Source organism: Scyliorhinus torazame, chromosome 19, assembly GCF_047496885.1.
Source record: "Scyliorhinus torazame isolate Kashiwa2021f chromosome 19, sScyTor2.1, whole genome shotgun sequence".
Classification (NCBI taxonomy): Eukaryota; Metazoa; Chordata; class Chondrichthyes; order Carcharhiniformes; family Scyliorhinidae; genus Scyliorhinus; species Scyliorhinus torazame.
In genome coordinates this window covers 115,147,629-115,164,639 of record NC_092725.1, presented here as the reverse complement: position 1 = coordinate 115,164,639, position 17,011 = coordinate 115,147,629, and the positions used below count along the sequence as shown (strand labels likewise).

At 45.8% G+C, this 17,011-nt stretch overlaps 1 protein-coding gene across 1 annotated transcript in view; it reads right to left on the bottom strand.

The window, feature by feature from the left end:
- LOC140396438 (protein kinase C-binding protein NELL2-like) overlaps positions 1-17,011 on the bottom strand; it is a 369,190-nt gene that overhangs the window by 4,714 nt on the left and 347,465 nt on the right. Inside the window, exons 18-19 of the mRNA XM_072485066.1 lie at positions 4,610-4,786; positions 995-1,219 (exon numbers count right to left, since the gene is read on the bottom strand). Of these exons, the coding sequence (XP_072341167.1) occupies positions 995-1,219; positions 4,610-4,786 (402 nt within the window). The remainder of the gene's footprint in view (positions 1-994; positions 1,220-4,609; positions 4,787-17,011) is intronic.

Sequence of the window (17,011 nt, the reverse complement as noted above, 5' to 3'; positions counted from 1 at the left end):
TCGAAATTACCTAACAGCACTTCTTTCGGGACTTGTGGAAGGAAACTGGAGCATCCGGAGGAAACCCACGCAGATACGGGGAGAACGAGCAGACTTCGGACAGACAGTGACCCAATCCGGGATACAAACCTGGGACACTGGTTCTGTGAAGTAACAGTGCTAACCACTGTGTTACCGCATGGTGGCACAGTGGTTAGCACTGCTGCTTCATAGTGCCAGGGACCTTCGTTCAATTCCAGCCTTGGGTGACTATGTGGAATTTTCACTTTCTCCCCTTGGCTGTGTGAAATTCCTCCGCATGCTCCGGTTTCCTCCCATGGTCCAAAGATGTGCAGGTTAAGTGGGGTTACGGGGATAGGACAGGGGGGTGGGCCTTGGTAAGGTAATCTTTCAGAAGGTCAGTGAAGACTTGATGGGACGGATGGCCTCCTTCTGCACTGTAGGGATTCTATGATAATTAGGCATACAGTGGTTTATGAAACAAGCTATACAAATACAAGTCATGGGTGACACGATGGTGCAGTGGTTAGCACTGCTGCCTCATGGCATTGAGGACCCGGGTCACTGTCCGTGTGGAGTTTGCACATTCCCCCTGTGTCCCCCACAATCCAAAGATGTGCAGGCTAGGTGGATTGGCCATACTAAATTGCCCCTTAATTTAAAAAATAATTTAAAAATAAATAAATACACGTCTTTCCCTTCAGTAGAATATTTTTTTAAAAAAATCTTTTAGAGTACCCAATTCATTTTTTCCAATTAAGGGGCAATTTAGCGTGGCCAATCCACCGAACCTGCACATCTTTTTGGGTTGTGGAGGCAAAACCCACGCAAGCACGGGGAGAATGTGCAAACTCCACACTGTCAGTGACCCAGAGCCGGGATCGAACCTGGGACCTCGGCGCTGTGAGGAAACAGGGCTAACCCACTGTGCCATCGTGCTGCCTCTTCAGTGGAATATTACACTTCTGGAGCCAGAGATACAGCTGATCCTTACCTTGCACTGGCAGAGAGTACATTCTGTGCCATGCTTTATCCATGATGATCCTGTAAAGCGGACCAAATTAAGCTCATCTGTGCAAGTCTTGGTGATATCATTGCGGATTTTGTTGGCTTGGCAAGGATCTGCAATGCACTGCGGGCAGCATTCACCCTCAAGGATCATGCTAAATTCACAGTCAGCTTCTGGGCACAGCAGAGGCCAGCAGTCAACCTCACCTTGCTGAAAAAGCAAATGACAAAGAGCAAGAATCTAAGTCACTGTACGAGCAAGCAGAGTAAATATGAAGCAACACTTTGAAACGTATACACATCACTGCTTTACATATTCAACATTTAGTGCCTTCGGTCACATCTCATGAGCATGTGAAACATATTGGAAATGTGTGGCTTATGATAGAACTGAACTGGAATTATATATCTTAAATGTAATCAATGAAAAAAACACCCTCACTGATAAGTGATGCTGCAACGTCCAACAAGTATAGACACAGACAGGAATCAATGTATTTACATATTGTATGTGATTTAGTTGGTTTAAATGTTTTGCTCCATTTGGATTGATGAAGTTTATGTTAAAAATGAGGAATCATGCATGCTGCCTATTGATAGCTTTTTACACAGATTTTAGGAATTAAAAGTGTCTCTGGGGTAGAAATTTGGATTTATGCACCTGCTTTTCGGGCATAAAACCTGCACCAAATATTTCTGTTCAACAACTGAATGATCAAAGTTCATCTGGGTAGATGTTGGACTCATGGCTAAATTTGCCGGGTGTTTTTTTTTAAGACATCCCTGGTGGATTCCTAAAATAGGTGTTAGGGGTTCTAATGCATACATTTAAAGGGTAATGCTTGTTGAAGGACCCTGTTGATAAATTAGTTGGCTGAGAGTGCATGCGTTTAGTCTACTCTGCTCATGAATTCTACAGCAGCTCCTAGAGTTCTTCTTTGTTTAAAGATACATTTAGGATTCCGGATGAGTACCTGACTATTTGCAATTTGTAAAACTGTGAGGAAATGTTACTGCACCACAAGAGTGATAAACCAATAGGTATCTTTTATGTTAAAATAAGCTATAACTTGAACACAGAATTTATTATATTAACAACAGCTGAATAGCTGTATAGTTAACAATTGCAACAGTTCTTAAAGAAGAAATTTTAACTTATTTCCTAAACCTGCCACTATATTCCAATTAAGCAAAGCAATATAGTTCAAATACCATTCAAGAATAAAGTTAACAACCAGGTTTTTACTTGCTTTTCTCAGTGCAGGCTTTTTCTAGAGACGACCAAAACTGAAACACCTCTGTTCAGATTAAAATCCTAGGAAGAACTAACATTTCAGACAGACCCGGCTCCTCCCCTTAATTACATCATCTGTACCCAAAGCATAAGGCATTCTTCTGTGTCCTTGCACAAACTATCCCATGACCTGTTCAGCCAGGACTAAACACAATACCCCTCATAAATTATATGCACACCAGGAGTCCTTCAAACATAAACAATAGTCCATTAGCTAGTTATCTGTAAACAAATAAATGGTTCTCAAAATCTATTAGCAGAACACTTTGTCTGCAAATCAATGATTATCTCAGTTTTACAACACCTTAACCACAGCTCTAGCAGTCATGCTGTATGTATGGATCTTAACCCAGGTTTTGGGGTGGTACAGTGGCACAATGGTTAGCACTGCACTGTACCTACTGCAAGATAAACTCTTTTGCTGCTGTAAGCAGCCTAATCTGGTACCCTTTCTACCACAGGTTCCGCAGGGGACTCAAGTGTGCTGCCCTAGCTGCCAATATTCTGCCACGGTCTTTGGGCAATTCTCCTTGAGGTCTTGCAGCAATTTGCAGTGTTGTTCTTCATTGTCTAAATTCCTGTAGCAATATTTCCTATAGTCCATCTGAGAATAAAGGAGGAGTCTCCCTGGCAGCCATTCTGCATTCACTCTCAGCCATTCTTTTCCCAATCCCGTTCCTTTCCCCTTCAAATTGATTCAGCTGGTTAAATCCTGCAAGAACACAAAATATCCCATCCCCAAATGGTTGGCATTTCTAATATGTGGACTTCAACAGACTGTGTCTGAAAATGATGGTCGAATGTTAGACTTGTTCTCATCGGGAATGTCCAGGCTGCTATTTCCTCTGATTTTTCAAAATATAAATTTGGAGTATCCAATTATTTATTTTTTCCAATTAAGGGGCAATTTAGCGTGGCTGATCCACCTACCCTGCACATCTTTTGGGTTGTGGGGGTGAGACTCACGCAGACACGGGGAGAACGTGAAAACTCCACACGGACAGTGACCCAGAGCCGGGATTGAATCTGGGACCTCAGTGCCGTGAGGCATCAGTGCTAACCACTGTGCCACAGGAGCTATGTCCTCTGATAACATGCAGATTGTTTATTACATCAGTGAAGCGTACAACTCTTGCTTCTCAGTATATCACTTTCCAAGGTCAGCAACAAAAATGGTTCTATTCCAATTTTCATCCAATGATGCTACCAAGCACTGTAGACGGGTTTTTCGATTTGATAGTTTGATACTTACCGGAAAACATGTCAAATTAAATTGCCCCCTCACGCCAATGTCTTAAGAATGCCTGACCAATACACATTATGGTGGATTCTTAAAATATTTTCTTTCTCTTTTTCTCGGATTTCATTGCTTAGAATTAGATATGTGGCTGAATACAGGATTCAGGTGCAAACTGTTTGAGGAACCAACAAACACAAAGAAAATACAAGACTAGCTTTGCTTTACATGCCACAGCTTATACTGAGGAATAAAGTTGGTACTGGTGACAATTAGTGGTTCCAACGATCGATCCTCTTTTACATTGGTTACTCCTTCATCAAGCCCTCACAGTAACTTTACACGATAAAGATGGAGAAGAGGGAATGAACCCCAACAGTAGGCTTACACTCATTGTTGCGGCGGGTCGGTGTTTAAAAAATTGTCCCACCCCTGTAACCCCCACCCCAGTCAACTCCAACAATAAAATCAGCTTGTGATGTCTGATGGATATTCTGACAGCCATCTCACATTCAGCTTCGGAGGAAAGGAATCTTAGTCAGCGCGTGCCAAATCCAGAAATATTTACAACTGAGGCTTCAGAAGAAGGTGTCAGCATTGTAGGTGTTTCTAAACTGCCAATTCATGTCCTTTGGGCACTGCTTTCAGACCATTATGTCTCAACTTTGTGTTGAAAGCAAAATTATAACCTTGTTTGTATGTTTTTGTAATAATGACTTTGATAAACAGCGATGGGGAAAATGTTTAGGCAAGTGCACAAAAGTATTGTGAAAGCATGACTTCTAATGTCTATTATATTTTTAAAGAAGATTGCAAAAGGTATCGCATCACTTAACTTTGTGCAATATCAGCTGCTTTCTCCTATTTGTCATACACTATTCAAGTTACCCTTTTCAATGATTTATGAATTTAGTTGATTTTCTACACAGTATTTGGCAATAGTTTGCACGTACTTGCTTCCTTTGGGCTGTGTGCAAACCTGATATATCATTGTGTTACATTTAATGGGATTGACTGTATATTTACGATGAAGTGGACCAAGTGACCCGTCTTAACAAATCATGTCTTACCACACAGTGGCACTGTTGGCAGTCTTGCACCCAAGTGTCTCCGCTTTTATAGGTCACATCTCCTTTTTGATTCAAGCATTGACTGGTTAGCCGTGGGTCACACTCAGGACAACAGAAAAGATCCACGGTTGGGTTTTCACAGTCACAGACCATTCTTCGACACAACACCAAGCCAGTCTATTACGGAATGAAAACAATAAGTTGGTGGAGCAGATATTGTTATTATTATTGATATTATGGTTTATCAAATTCAATTAGAAGGCATGATTTCATGGGCACCTTCCTTACAGTCTTCGCATCATTTAACATTAATTCTTAAATTATTTTCCCCCCCTTTTTCAGATCAGCAGAACTAGAACGGGTGGATCACACGTTTCTCCAGTCTCTCCCGGTGCCTCTATGATATTGTCCAACAAGTAATGCACACCAGTGCCAAAGCAGTGGTTCTGCCATCATTTTCCCTCAAAAAAAGATCCTTAAGCGGCCTCTAGTGCTGGAGGCGGCAGACAAACTGAGAACCAGCACAGCTAGTCCAATTGCAATAGGGGAGTTTGAAGAGAAATTGATATTGGCTTCCATCTCTAAACTTCTACAATTACCACTCTTGTACGTATAACATTAAATAGACCCCTGAATTATCTTTTTTTCAATGTATAATTAATTCTGCTCCCACCTCTCTATTGCCCAATCATTTCTCTACGGCTTGCCTGGTCACTGCCATTCATACTCATTTTGAATGGGAAAATGTAGGTACATAGGGCACAGGTATAATAAAGCGACACAGGTTTCTTCAACAACAACCAACATCCAGGAAATGAGATTTTTGCTGCATAAGAATGATTGCTTTCTCAATGTTATTTTGCTTGTACAAGACATCCCAACTGATAGAACTAACTGTTGCCTATCAGTCACTTCCTTGGGAAGTCAAGGACAAGTGTAGGGCAGTCAGATCTTTAAGCCCCTTCCTATTCAGTTAGATCATAGTTGATCTCTACCTCAGGACCATTTGCCTGCTTGAGCTCCAGACCAACAAAAAGAGATTACATTTTTAGAGTGCCTTTAACATAGCCCAAAGCACTTCAGAGAAATGTTATCAACATTTGATGCCACTTTAGGCAATGCTAGGATAGATGACCAAAAGCTTTGTCAAAGATTCAGCTTTTAAGGAATATTCTAAAGGTGGAGGGCAAGTTTGTGTTTTGGAGAGGTTCGTGGAGGAATTTCAAAGTTTAGGTTCTTAGCAGTTAAGGGCATGTCCATCAATAATGGAGTGATTAAATTCAGGAATGTGCAGGAGGCCAGAATTGGCCTCAGAGGTCTTGGAAGCTCGTTGAGGTGGAGAAGACTTTTTTATTCATTTATGGGATGTGGGCATTGCTGGCTAGACCAACATTTATTGCCCATCCCTAATTGCCCTTCAGAAGGTGGTAGTGAGTTGCATTTTTGAACCCCGCAGTCCCCGGGCTGTAGGTCCACCCACTGTGCCATTGAGGGGGCCGTTCTAAGATTTTGAGCCAGTGACAGTGAATGAACAATGACATGTTTCAACTCAGGATGATGAGTCACTTTGAGGGGAGCCTCCAGGTGGTGGGGTTCCCATGCATCTGCTGCTCTTGTTCTTCTAGATGGTAGTGTCTGTGGGTTTGGAAGGTGCCACCTAAGGAACACTGCTGAGTTCCTGCAGTGCATCTTGTAGATGGTGCACACGGCCGCCACTGTTTGTCGCTGGTGGAGAAACTGAATGTTTGTGGAAGGGGTGCCAAACAAGCGGGCTGCTTTGTCCTGGATGGTGTTGCGCTTCTTCAGTGTTGCTGAAACTGCACTCATCCAGGCAAGTGGAGAGTATTGATCACACTCCCGACTTGTGCCTTGTAGATCGTGGGCAAGCTTTGAGGAGTCAGGAGGTGAGTTACACATCGTAGGATTCCTAGCCTCTGACTGGCTCTGGTAACCACAGTATTTATATGGTTAGTTCAGTTCAGTTTCTGGTCAATGGTGACACCCAGGATGTTGATAATAGGGGATTCAGCAATGCCATTGAATGTCAAGTGGCGATGGTTAAATCCTCTTTTGTTGGGTATGGTCATTGCCTGGCACATTGGCAGCATGAATATTACTTGCCACTTGTCATCCCAAGCCTGGGTATTGTCCAGGTCTGGCTGTATTTGGACATGGATTGCTTCAGTCTCTGAGGAATCAAAAATGATACTGAACATTGTGCGGTCATTCGCGAAAATCCCCACATCTGACCTTATGATGGAAGGAAGATCATTGACGAAGCAACTGAAGATAGTTGGGCCTGGGACACTACCCAGATGAACTCTGCAGTGATGTCCTGGAGCTGAGATGATTAACCTCGAATCACCACAACGAGCTTCTTTTGTGCAACTTATGACTCCAAGCAGTGGATGTTCAGTTGGTGCTCCTTGCTGCCACACCCAGTCAAATGCCGCCTTGATGTCAAGGGCAGTCACTCTCACCTCTGGCATTCAGCTCTTTTGTCCATGCTTGAACAAAGGCTGTAATGAGGTCAGAATTTAAGTGACCCTGGCAGAAACTAAACTGAGCTTCTTGCTGAAGATTGTTGCAAAATCGTCAGCCTCATCTTTTACACAGATGTGCTGAGCTCTTCGATCTTTGAGGATGGGGATAATAGTGGAGCCTTCTCCTCTAGTGAGTTGTTTAATTGTCCACCACCGCTCACGGTTAGATGTGACAGGACTGAAGAACTTAGATCTGATACGTTTGCTGTGGGATCACTTAGCTCTGCCTATTACTTGCTTCTTATGCTGGTTGCCATGCAGCTTCACCAGCCTAATACTCATTTTTAGGTATCCATGGTGTTTCTCCTGACATGCTCTCCTGCACTCTTGAACCAGGGTTGATCCCCTGGTTTGACGGTAATGGTAGAGTGAGGGATATGCCGGGCCATGAGGTTACAGCTTGCGGCTGAGTACAATTCTGCTGCTGCTGATGGCCCACAGCGCCTCATGGGTGCCAAGGTTTGAGCTGCTAGATCTGTTTGAAGTCTATCCCATTTAGCATGATGGTAGTGTCACACAACACGATGGAGGGTATCCTCAATGTGAAGATGGAACTTTGTTTTCCACAAGGACTGTGTGGTGGTCACTCCTACCGATACTATCATGAACAGATGCACCTGTGGCAGGAAGGTTGGTGAGGATGAAGTCAAGTATGTTTTTACCTTTTGTTGGTTCCATCATCACCTGCCACAGTCCCAGTCTAGCAGTTATGCTCGTTAGGACTTGGCCAGCTCGATCAGTAGTGGTGCTACCAAGCCACTCTTGGTGATGGACATTGCAGTCCCCACCAGAGTACATTCTACACCCTTGCCACCCTCAGTGCTTCCTCCAAGTTTTGTTCAACATTCAACTGCTTTGCCTTAGAGCCCTCGGGTAAGTGCCATTCAACACTGGTCCCTACAAGCGAGGACCAGATGGAATGGCACTCATGGGGGTCTCCCAGGGGATTGCAGGCCCCAAGCTGCAAGCCCGTTGGGCAGGGTGGTGCCCTGGCACTGCTGGTGGCATCTGGACACTCTGTCAATGCCAGCCTCGCGCCTTGGCAGTGCCAGTTGGGTACCCTGGCAGTCCCAGACCGTCACCTTGGCTGTCAGCCTGGCACTGCCAAGGTGCCCAGATGGCACTGCCGGCTGACATGTGTGATGACAGGTTGGCACTGCCAAGGTGCCAATCTGGCATTTGTTTGCATGCGCAACCGGGCTGGGTTTGCCCGGTGTGTTGGGGGGAGGTACGGCTTGGAATCTCTCATAGTATGTTCGGGCTGGGGGGGGGGGGGGGGGGGGGGGGCGGAGTTGGAGATTGTTTCGGGGGCCTCGGAGATGGTGACACCATTTTCAAATGGCATTCCGATCTCTCACTACAATGGGGCGTTCCGCCAAGTGGAGCTCCCCATTGTACAATACGGCGCTATGTGCAGCCTTGGCTGTGCATTCCCCTTTCCGGTCCCTTATTCAATGTGAGCCGCGTTGAATAGCCATGCATTTCTTGGCACCGCAAGCTCCGGGAAACATGCGGCTAAACGCGCTCGCTAGGGGACTTTGTTACTTTTTGGGAGAATCACCCCCATATATTTCCTTGATCCAGAATCCCCGATAAGAGGAAATAGTTTCTCTGTTGCCCTCTAATCCATTTAAAATTTTAAACATTTCAATTAGATTACCCCTCAAACTTCTCACGTAGAAAATGGAAAATTATTGCCCTTGGCAACCAGCTTTTCTTCTCCTTGGACTCTGTGCTCCAAAAATGTCAAAAGTAACAGGTAGGGTCGGATAAACTGCTTCTCTCTTTATTATAAACCAAAATAATTTCTAAATCTGAAAGTATGAGTATGCCTTTGAAAATTATGAAAATAATTGAAAATAAAATGCATCCCCTGCAAGTTTTAAATTGCACTCTGAATTCCAGGACAATCCATGAATGCAGTACGATTATTACCAATGAATCTGTTATTCAGTTGAAAAGAAAAGCCCGTATTATTGTCCTTTCCTAATTAGATTGTAACATCTGCTGAATGCATAATCTTCTACCAATCTGTGATAAACAGTAAGAGTGTTAAAACTCTTTTAAATACGTGCCAAAATGAGCTCAGATTCAATAAAAGTTGCAATCTGTTGTTTTCAGGACACAAGTTATTAGACTGTTAATTACATCAATTCAAAGCTCCATGGCACAACATGAATGGTAAAAGCTACCAAACTGGAAAATTTAAGTATCTTCAGTATGTATCAGTGGTTGACTTTTGTGGGTAGCACAGTGGTTAGCACTGTTGCTTCACAGCGCCAGGGACCCGGATCGATTCCGAGCTTGGGTCACTGTCTGTGAGTAGTATGCACGTTCTCCCTATGTCTGGGTGGATATCCTCCGGTTTCCTCCCAAACGTCCCGAAAGATGTACTTGTTAGGTGAATTGGACATTCTGAATTCTCCCTCAGTGTACCCGAACTAGGGGATTTGCACAGTAACTTCATTGCAGTGATAATGTAAGCCTACTTGTGACAATAAAGATTATTATTATTCTGACATGACACTGGGAAGTTCCAAGGAACAAAGGGACCCTGGCATGTTTGTCCATAGATCTCTGAAGACAAAAGGGCAGGTTAATAGGGTGGTGAAAAAGAGATATAGGACACTTGTCTTTATCAATCAAGGCATAAATTACAAAAGCAGGGTGGTCATGTTGGAGTTGTACAGAACGTTGGTGAAGCCACGGCTGGAGTATTGTGTTCAATTTTGGTCACCACATTATAGGAAAGATGTGGGGCGGGATTCTCCGACCCCCCACTGGGTCGAAGAATCGACGGGGGCTGGCATGAATCCCGCTCCCGCTGTCCTCCGGATTCTCCGGCCCCCCAAAAATCGCCCAGACTCAGAGAATGGCGGAGACCGGCGCGACGCAATGGGCCCCGAGGCCGCCCAAATTCTCCGGGCCGCGATGGGCCAAAGTCCCGCCCGTTTAACGAGGGTCCCGTCGGCGTAAATCAAGATTTGTTCCTACCGGAGGGACCCAGATCCGTGGGCGGCCTCCGGGATCCTTTGTGGGGGGGGGGGGAGGGGTGCGCGGGCCGATCTGGCCCCGGGGGGGTGCCTCCACGGTGGCTGGCCCGCGATCGGGGCCCACCGATCTACGGGCGGGCCTGTGCCTTAGGGGCACTCTATTCCTCCACGTCAGCCTTGTACCCATCCGCGATGGCCAACGCGGAGATGAACCTCCACTGCGCATGCGCTGGGATGACGGCAGAAGACGCTGGCGCTCCCGCGCATGTGCCAACTCGCGCCGGCCGGCAGAGGCCCTTCGGCGCCGGTTGGCTTGGCGCCAAATCGCTTCCGCCGGGCTGGCGCGGCGCAAACCACTCCCCCGCCGTCCTAGCCCCCGAAGGTGCAGAGGATTCCGCACCTTCGGGGCGGTTCAACTCCGGAGTGGTTCCCGCCAGGGTTTGCGCCGTGTTTTCCCGCCCCGACCATTTGCGCAGAATCCCGCCCGTGATTGCACTGGAGCAGGTGCAGAGGCAATTCATCAGGATGTTGTCTAGGATGGAACACTTAATTATGAAGAAAGGTTGGATAGGCTTGGATTGTTTTTGCTGGAGCAGAGAAGACTGAGGAGCGACCTGATCGAGGTGGACAAGATTATGAGGGGCATGGACAGAGGTGGATAGGGAGCAGCTGTTCCCCTTAGTTGAAAGGTCAAGGGGACACAATTTCACAGAGGAGATTTAAGGAGGATTTGAGGAAAAACATTTTCACCCAGAGGGCGGTGACAGTCTTTAATGCACTGCCTGGAAGGGTTGTAGAGGCGGGTTGCCTCACATCCTTTAACATTCAAAGCTATGGGCCAAGTGCTGGCAAATGGGATTAGGTTGGTAGATCAGGTGTTTTTCGTGCGTCGGTGCAGACTCGATGGGCCGAAGGGCCTCTTCTGCACTATTATTCTGTGAAGTTTCCAGAATCGGAGGAGCGCAGATATCTGGGAAGATTGTGGGGCTGGAGGAGGTTGCAGGGTCAGGGATTTGAAACCAAAGATGGGAATTCTCAACTCAAGACGTCGCTTGATTCCAATGTCTACGTAAGGTAGCAAGCATAGTGATGATTGGGGAATTGGGTTTTGTCGCAAGTTAAGATACGGGCAGCTTAATTTGAATGACCTCAAGTTTGTAGAGGAAAGAATGTGGAGACCAGCCACAAGTGGGTTGCAATCAAGTCTCTTGGTAACGAGAGGCATAATGCTCCTGCGAAACACCTGTTTATTGCATTAAAGATGCAATATAAATATAACTTGTTGTAGGGAGATTCAATTTGATTTTGTGCAGCAAAGGCGTTGGGTAGTCACCATCATCTTCAGCTGTCAAAAGTGAGATCTTACATCCCTTATGTTGCTCAGATCGTAGTCTGCTTGTCTCTGAATCTCAAGGTTCCAGAATCAAGTCCCATTAGAGGTCTCAAACATATAAATCAAGGCTGACATTCCAGTGCAGTAGTACTGAGGGAGAACTGCACTGTTGGAGGTCCAGTCTTTCAGATGATCAGTTAAAACAAGGCCCCATCATCCTTGGCTAGGTATAAAAGATCCCCTGGCACAATTTGAAAGAGGAGCAGGGGGAAGTTATTACTGAGGTACTGACGAATATTTATCCCTCAATCGACATCGCCAACAACAGATTATCTTGTCATTATCGCATTGCTATTTGTAGGAATTTGTTGAACACATATTGCCTGCCAGATTTCCTATTATACCACAGTGGGCACATTTCAAAAAGTATTTCATTGGCTGTTAAGCATTTTTAGATCTCAGATGGTCGAGAAAGGTTTTATATAAATGCAAGTCTTTCTTTCATTTGAATGGCATTTAAATCTGGAAAACAAGTCCAGGACTTTTACCCAATATATATTCCATTTTAAGAAAAGACCTTCATTGGTCTTTTCTTAAAATGGAATATATATTGGCGAAAGGAAATTGATGACAATCAGTTCACATCACCAATCCCCAGTTTCCCCTCCACTTCAGTATTCTCCATTCTGTCCTCCCTGATTGAAATCATTGTGCGGGATCTTCTGTCCCTTCCAATCGGTGGGGTCTTCCAGCCTATGCGAGGACAGCATCCCCCCCCTTCCCCCACCCCCACTGCCGGGAGAGGGTGCGAACAACGGGAAACTCCATTGACAGTGGTGTGACCAGGAGATCCCACCCCCGGCCAATGGCAGGCCGCTTTTACTGCTGCAAAACACTGTTTTCCTCGCTCAAGTCTGGGCAAATTTCCCCCCCCCCGTTCTCTTGCTGGCCTTTGGCTCAAACCCCATTGTCGCTCTGTCACGATTCTGTTGAAATCTAGATCCACTCTGCTCCATGATTCTCCTTTAGCAGCTTTCCCTTCCTGAATTCCACTAATAAAACTTAAATCGGCGACATCAGCCCGCAAAACAGCCCTTAAACTTTAAAGGTCATGAAAAGCTAGTGCATGGACGAAGGACCAAAAAGAATGGTGGAGCAGGAGGACAAACTCACATTTTACTTTACGCATTCACAAAAATACTGAAATTTGCAATAAGATACACAACCATAAATACTAATATAATCAAGGCATGGGGAATATAGACAAGTACAGCACCAATAACTTAGATTGAATGTGAATCTCTCTCTTAGTCTCAGGGGTGATTTAACTTGTTCTTGAGGGGATAGTTGGAGGGGACTGTGTGATGAGGTGATGCCTCACAAAATACTTTGCTGAGTGGAAGATCTAGTGGTTAATTAAGAGAATGTATAATTGGACATGGATAATAGAAGTGTGCCGCTATATTGTAACAACCACAGAAATCAATGAGGGCTTTGCAATGGAGCACCTGGATGAGAACCGAAGATGGTGAAAATACTCAGCATAATAAGAATAATAACCTTTTATTGTCACAAGTATGAAGTTACTGTGAGAAGCAGCATGTCAGACATGAGAGAGAAAAACAGTGGTCCCGTTTCACGTTGGGAGCCTCTCAACAGAACAGAAATGGAAGCAGTGGTATGTTCACAAATGTCGAAGTGGAATTAGGAAATCATCCCTCTCCTCCCACAACTCTGACAATTTTTCCGCAAGGCAATTACTTAATATTGATGAAGTTTCCATTCACTCACTTATGATAAAGTATTACATTATATTCATATTTCAGTCATGGGCAGTATATCTGACATTATGCTTTTTAGTTCCTCGCATCAGTCAGTATTGCAGTTAACTGATAATCCACTTGTGAAAAAGATAATGGGTGGGATTCTCCGCTGCCCGACGCTGTTATTGTGATCGGCAATTGGGCGGAGAATCCCTTCCGACGTCCAAATGGGGGCGGCGCCGGTTTTCGAGTCTCCGCCGACTCCAAAATGGTGTAATCGTGTCACGCGCCGCACACCGTTGGAACGGTGTTGGTGCGTCATCGGAAGGTCCACCCCCTAAAATTGTCTGTCCCCCAATGGGCCAAGTTCTCGGCCACACAGTTGACGTGTGCTTGGAGTGGTTGGCAAATCAGCATGGCGGCCGCGGAATGTGTTCAGCGCCGCCACAGTCGGCCAGGAGCCGTGCCGCTGGCCCGGGGGTGGTGGTGAGGGGTAGCCAGGGGATGGCCTGTGGGGCCGTATTTACGTTGTACGGCGCAACCGCTGCAGGCCGTTGCCATGCGCATGCGCGGCTACGGACCCGGCCATTCTCAGGCCTTTTTTTGTCGCGGGAGCCGGGAGTTTTACCCGGCACTGATGCAAGCCCATCACCGGTTCCGGAATCAGTGAGGGTTCCGCCTAATTTTGGCATCGTAAAAGGCCCGGGAATTCTCCGTCCAAGACGGCACTTAGCTGCTGAAAGGAAGAATCCAGCCCTTTAAGTTCCACCTTCATTTTCCAATGATAATTCAAAGTCATCCTCTTGCTATTGATTTACCAACAGACACACTACCATTCACACTCTTCAAGCCTTACATAATTTTGAAAATCACAAGTAGACTCTCCCTTAGCAAAGTTCTTATGACTGTTATTGCAACTCTGGACTAACTTTTATACTTGTGCAAATTATTTGTTTGTAGTAAACCAAAGAATAAATGTGCACTGAATGTGGAGTAAATTTTTAAAAAATAAAAAAAAGGGGCAGCACGGTAGCATTGTGGATAGCACAATTTGCTTCACAGCTCCAGGGTTCCATGTTCGATTCCGGCTTGGGTCACTGTCTGTGCGGAGTCTGCACATCCTCCCCGTGTGTGCGTGGGTTTCCTCCGGGTGCTCCAGTTTCCTCCCACAGTCCAAAGATGTGCAGGTTAGGTGGATTGGCCATGATGAATTGCCCTTAGTGTCCAAAATTGCCCTTAGTGTTGGGTGGGGTTACTGGGTTATGGGGATCGGGTGGAGGTGTTGCTTGGGTAGGGTGCTCTTTCAAAGAGCCGGTGCAGTCTCGATGGGCCAAATGGCCTCCTTCTGCACTGTAAATTCTATGTTAATCTATGTTAAACTATCAATAGTCCAGTGAAAAGTCAAATGTTTCAGTCTTTTTTAAATAACTATAACCTCTCATTCATGGTATTATTTTAATGAATTTTCTCTAACCAATGCCTTGTGTGAATTAAGTATAATTGCTTTTCTAGCCAATGTCCAACTGTATAAAATCCCATTTATTTTTATAACACACACCCAGCTGTAAAGATAGCTGGGACCTAAATCCAGTACTGTTAAATTTGTTTTACAGCCAGCAAATTGACACAGAAATGATTAAGTTAGTAGAGCAATAGTCAAACCCAATTTGCGTGGGTGTTCAGGTTGATGCTATATTTTCTGGGCTTGGTGTCCACCTACAATGAGCTCAGGCCTCATATCAATATTAAAACGAGGGCCTTGTGCAAGTTTTCCAGAAATTTCTGCCCGAAGGTTTTCTTTTTAGTTTATACTGCCTCTTCCTGTCTTCACGTTAATACTGTGGGCTTCTGCCACCTGCACTCGCTTTCTGATCAGCCCTCTGCTGACCAAGTGGGATGAAGCATGTTGGGTCTGGACCTTGAATATACCTAAGGCCTAAGGCTTTCTCTCTTCAGATGTGCGGGTTCAGTGTACCAATCATTTTGCACCTATTAATGGCACTGTTAAATTTTGGCCCCTATGTATCTACATCATTTGGTTTCTCTTCGACATTCTGTTAAAATTCCTATAATCGATGCTATGGGGCTGGATTCTCCGTTATTGGGACTATGTCCCCACGCCGGCGTCAAAACTGTGGGGCACAAATTCCTAGCCCTACAGGGGGCTAGCAGGGACCCGGCCTAGATCTAGCAGCTTTTGCTGCAGATACGTGCCCCCGCAATTCTGGGTCGGAGGCTGCGCATGCGCACGGCGGCGGCCTCCAACGGCCGTACTGTGCTCCATGGCGGACTCGAACCGTGGAGCTGGACCCAAAAATACAACCCCCGATCAGCCGCGCGCCTGACCCTGTCCGCCTGCACAAACATTTTCCGGCTGCTTATAAGGCCCCCCCCCGCCCTCCGATCGGCCCGTCCCCAACCAGGGTGGCCGCGGGCTAAGTCCGCAGCCGCCAGGCGAGTATCCCGACCGGCTGGACCACATTAGTCCCACGCCATCGGGACTTCGACCGGTCGGGGGCGGAGAATGGCGGAGCGGGCCTCCGGCAATGGCCCCAGGTAGGTCCTAGGCGGCGTGGCATACTCCCCAAATATGCTGCTTTTCGGGGCCCGTAGAATCGTGGAACTGACACTGGTCCCGAATCCTTGCGGAAAAATGGATTCTGCTCCCACTCGCCGGCCGCAATTTTGGCGTTGGGATGCGGAGAATCCAGCCCATTTATTCCTTCCATTCTTCTTCACAATATAGTCCTGCGCCTTTTTGAGGGCTTAGGTGTACCACATTAGTATGTGTTCAATCAACTGGTTACTTATTGCATTATTTATTTTCTAGTGATCGCCCCGTAATAACTGTTAGCCGCACAGAAGATTTCTTCCTCATCTTTTCTATCCCTGGGGATGTATTGCTTGTGGAATCCTTTTAGGCTGGAATTTTAGGCTGTCCATCTGATGTATAATATGGAAACCATTCATTTTGCCTGGATTAATTCTGTTTGGAGAGGCAATGCTACTCATGAATGGTTAAGCTACACTGCATCACTTCCATCAAGGCCATCGAGAGGCATTTGATGTGTTCACCTGAAGTTACATGTGGTTCAGAGAATAACAAGGGTGAGAAAATTCATTATATTGCTACAGTGAAATGCCACTTGGTAAATCTCAATTTATTGCTGCCGTATAAACCTCTCTCCCATCATCCAGGACCAGGGTCTGTTATGGAGAATGACACTGATTAGAATCCTTAGTAGTGGACAGTACAATGACGGGAGAGGTTGTGCGGTGTATATTTCTGTATATGTGTGTGTGGGTTGATGGGCTGGATTTTATGTCCCTGACCCCACCTACCAGGCATATATTTGGGGGTGGGAGGTTGGCATGTAAAATACGATGAATGGTTTGCCCACTGGTTTCCTGCCCACCGCAAACCCGGTCCCCATAACATGAGGTGAGGACAAGGGTAAGGCACTCACTAGCCCACTTGCCTTGTGACCTATTGAAACATTTAAGTGGTCAAATAATGACTACTCAAGGACCTCACTCCATCTCCCAGGGATAGAAGAGATGAGGAAGAAATCTTCTGTGCGGCTAACAGTTATTACGGGGCGATCACTAGAAAATAAATAATGCAATAAGTGGGTGAGAGTGGGAAGGATATTTTTTTCCACCAAAGTTGGTGAAAGGGTGGGAAGGAAGGAGGGGTACTTTCTTTGGGGCGGTGCACTGTGTGCATCGGTGACACTTCCCTCACCCTAAAATTGTTCCCGCCCTTTTTG